The sequence below is a fragment of the Anopheles aquasalis genome, chromosome 2 (assembly GCF_943734665.1).
Source record: "Anopheles aquasalis chromosome 2, idAnoAquaMG_Q_19, whole genome shotgun sequence".
In the NCBI taxonomy this organism is placed as follows: Eukaryota; Metazoa; Arthropoda; class Insecta; order Diptera; family Culicidae; genus Anopheles; species Anopheles aquasalis.
Window position 1 is genome coordinate 60,050,647 of NC_064877.1, and position 2,500 is coordinate 60,053,146.

The 2,500-nt window shown below is 50.4% G+C and overlaps 2 protein-coding genes across 2 annotated transcripts in view; both read left to right on the forward strand.

Moving 5' to 3' along the window:
- LOC126575971 (thioredoxin domain-containing protein 11) overlaps positions 1-1,404 on the forward strand; it is a 4,184-nt gene extending 2,780 nt beyond the window's left edge. Inside the window, exons 3-5 of the mRNA XM_050236993.1 lie at positions 1-134; positions 214-340; positions 406-1,404. The exon at positions 1-134 is cut by the window's left edge and continues 1,434 nt beyond it. Coding sequence (XP_050092950.1) covers positions 1-134; positions 214-340; positions 406-687 — 543 coding nt within the window. The 3' untranslated portion in view covers positions 688-1,404. The remainder of the gene's footprint in view (positions 135-213; positions 341-405) is intronic.
- An 852-nt stretch (positions 1,405-2,256) lies between these two features.
- The window catches only part of LOC126569958 (uncharacterized), a 1,382-nt gene continuing 1,138 nt past the window's right edge, over positions 2,257-2,500 (forward strand). Inside the window, exon 1 of the mRNA XM_050227385.1 lies at positions 2,257-2,500. This exon is cut by the window's right edge and continues 206 nt beyond it. Coding sequence (XP_050083342.1) covers positions 2,257-2,500 — 244 coding nt within the window.

Sequence of the window (2,500 nt, forward strand, 5' to 3'; positions counted from 1 at the left end):
CTGTTACGAATTTCGCGGCTACTACGCCACCAGCCGTTATTGGAGTTTGTGCGCATTGATGGCGATCGCAACGATCTCGGATGGGAGTACTCGATGGAACTGTTCCCATCACTCATAATCTTCCCCAATGGAAGGTACGTCGCACGCGTCAACAACAAACGATCCGGCCAATGGTTCCACTACATTTTCGTTTCGTTTACTTTGATCTTGCAGGAAAGAGGAAAGTCGTATCTTCCCGCATAACGAGCAGATCAATATGGCGAACCTGCTCGGGTTTATCCGCTCCAACCTCAGCCCGACCGAGCGGCTACACGCCACCTTCTTGCTGTGCAGTACGGCCGTAAGTCTACCTTCATCCTTTGTTGATCGTAACTGTTTGTAATCGTTCCCTTGCCGATATTCCAGAATGAAGCATCCCGTACCGACTGCCTGACGATGTTGCAGACCGAGCTGAGCGACAGTATTCGGGCGGGATTGCGTGATTGGCGCAGGCAACCGTGTGCCCGGGAACGCATTCTGCGCCGATTACAGCTCCTGAAGCACTCCTACCTGGACACACAACGGTGTCTAAGTCATTCCTGTGATCTGAATCGATTGACGAGCAGCAGAAAGGCAATCCTACAGCTTTGGCCACCCGGAACACCGTACGATGGACGGATGGAACGGAACGCATGCGGCGCGGCGTGATGTTAGCGAGTTGCGTTCCCGATGCCGAACGCGACTGATTCTCCCCGGATACGTACAGTTGCAATACCGTTGAGAGCGTTAGGGAGCACTTTCACCCCTAAATGAAAACGTTCGCTGCAGTTTAAGATTTTACAGTTTTAAATCGATTACTCTTGATAATGCATTGTTTCGGCCTCTGCGCTTCGATTGCTATCCATGGATCCACGGTGGATGGAAAGTATTATGTTCTCCACTGATCGTACGGACGATCGTAGGTAGTTGTTAACGAACGGTGGTCCTACAAAACTCCCTCGGAATCCGTTCTCTTCGTTATAAAAACCACTATTGAATTGATATTAGCAACCGATATACCTAACGCGAGGAAAATGCCGCGAAGATCTGTGGTGCGATTCGTAATCGAGGCTCAATCAGCAAGCAATAGCATCAAATGGATTAATATCCGTATCAGGTTCAAGCAGATTGTACATAGTCCCGCTGTGGTAACGGAGCCTCTGGTCCCCATGGTGGAGCTCGCTCAATGGCTCAAATGCACCATAAAGATTCTGACTGGCAGATAGGGCTCGAATTGAAAGAGCGGCAAAGCAGACATTCATTACTACAAATGGGAGAACATATGCTGATCCTATATCGCATTCTGGAAAGAGTAGCAGACTAACAGCGAGGGGAGAGAGCGAAGAGAGCGAATGAGAGAGAGAGAGTAAACGGTACAAGGTACCGGTCTGATGTAGTAAAATAATGAAAATACAAGATATTATCAATAAGTTGTCAATGTGTCGTGAGTATGTTTGTGTGTGTTTGCCGTCAGCCATCGTTTCTACCCCTGACCTCTGCCGATTCACCACCCCACTGGCCATGTGCGGCACAGGGTTTATCTGATTTATTGACTAACCGTTTGAGTTTAATGCGCGAAGAATAGACGGATAGACTGGTCATCAATATTTGACATTTTGCTTTGATGTGAGCAACAAAGTTATTGAAACTGTCCACAATTCTTCTATGGCCCCTCTGGACAGAGACTATCGCAGCTGACCAGCCGTCTCGCGTGACATTGTGATAGAGTTCAACACCTGGAGTTGTGGTCCGGGCCTTGCCGCAACGTGCACCGTATGTGAACGGAACTGTGTGCGTGCGTAAGGTCCCAAGGACCAATCGCAGTAATGGCCATTCATGCGGTCACTATCAGCCCCACAAAACACACATACAGAGACGTACGCACCGGGAATCTAGTCGGCTGCGTGGTGTTCGAAATTAATAATCCTTTGAACGGGTGTGACGGGTACTGATGGTATGGTCGGATAAGGCGTCGAACCGCGTTAGTAAGCGCTCCATCGTGTCCGATGGAAACGAGTCAGATAATGGGTGAGTCGTCAGAGGGTTCTGGGCATGCCAGGGATGCAGCGAAATGGCAGGAAAAGCGTACATATAACGTAAATAATGGAGTGCAGGGAGCGGTGGATGGTAGTTTATGGCAAACGACTACAGAACGAGCAGCACGATAGTTAGTTGCGCTTCGAACACGCGAGCAGGTGGTCCCCGCTTCGTGAGGGCTTCCTTTGGTTGGCACCGCGGATGTCCGGTAAAGTGAGTCCCGGTGGTGCCGTGATGTGCCGCACCGCAAGCACCATCGTGATCGGTATGGGATGTTCATCGTCCATCGTGCTCGAGGAAGCATCATCTACCCCAAACCCCTCGACCCCGGTCAGGCGAGTGGAGAATGGAATCGCGGCGATCACGATGGGTCCGGTTAAGTCCGAGACGCTCGTCGCCGCGTACTCCCGATTGGATGAGGAAATATGTGCACTGGAGAGTACAA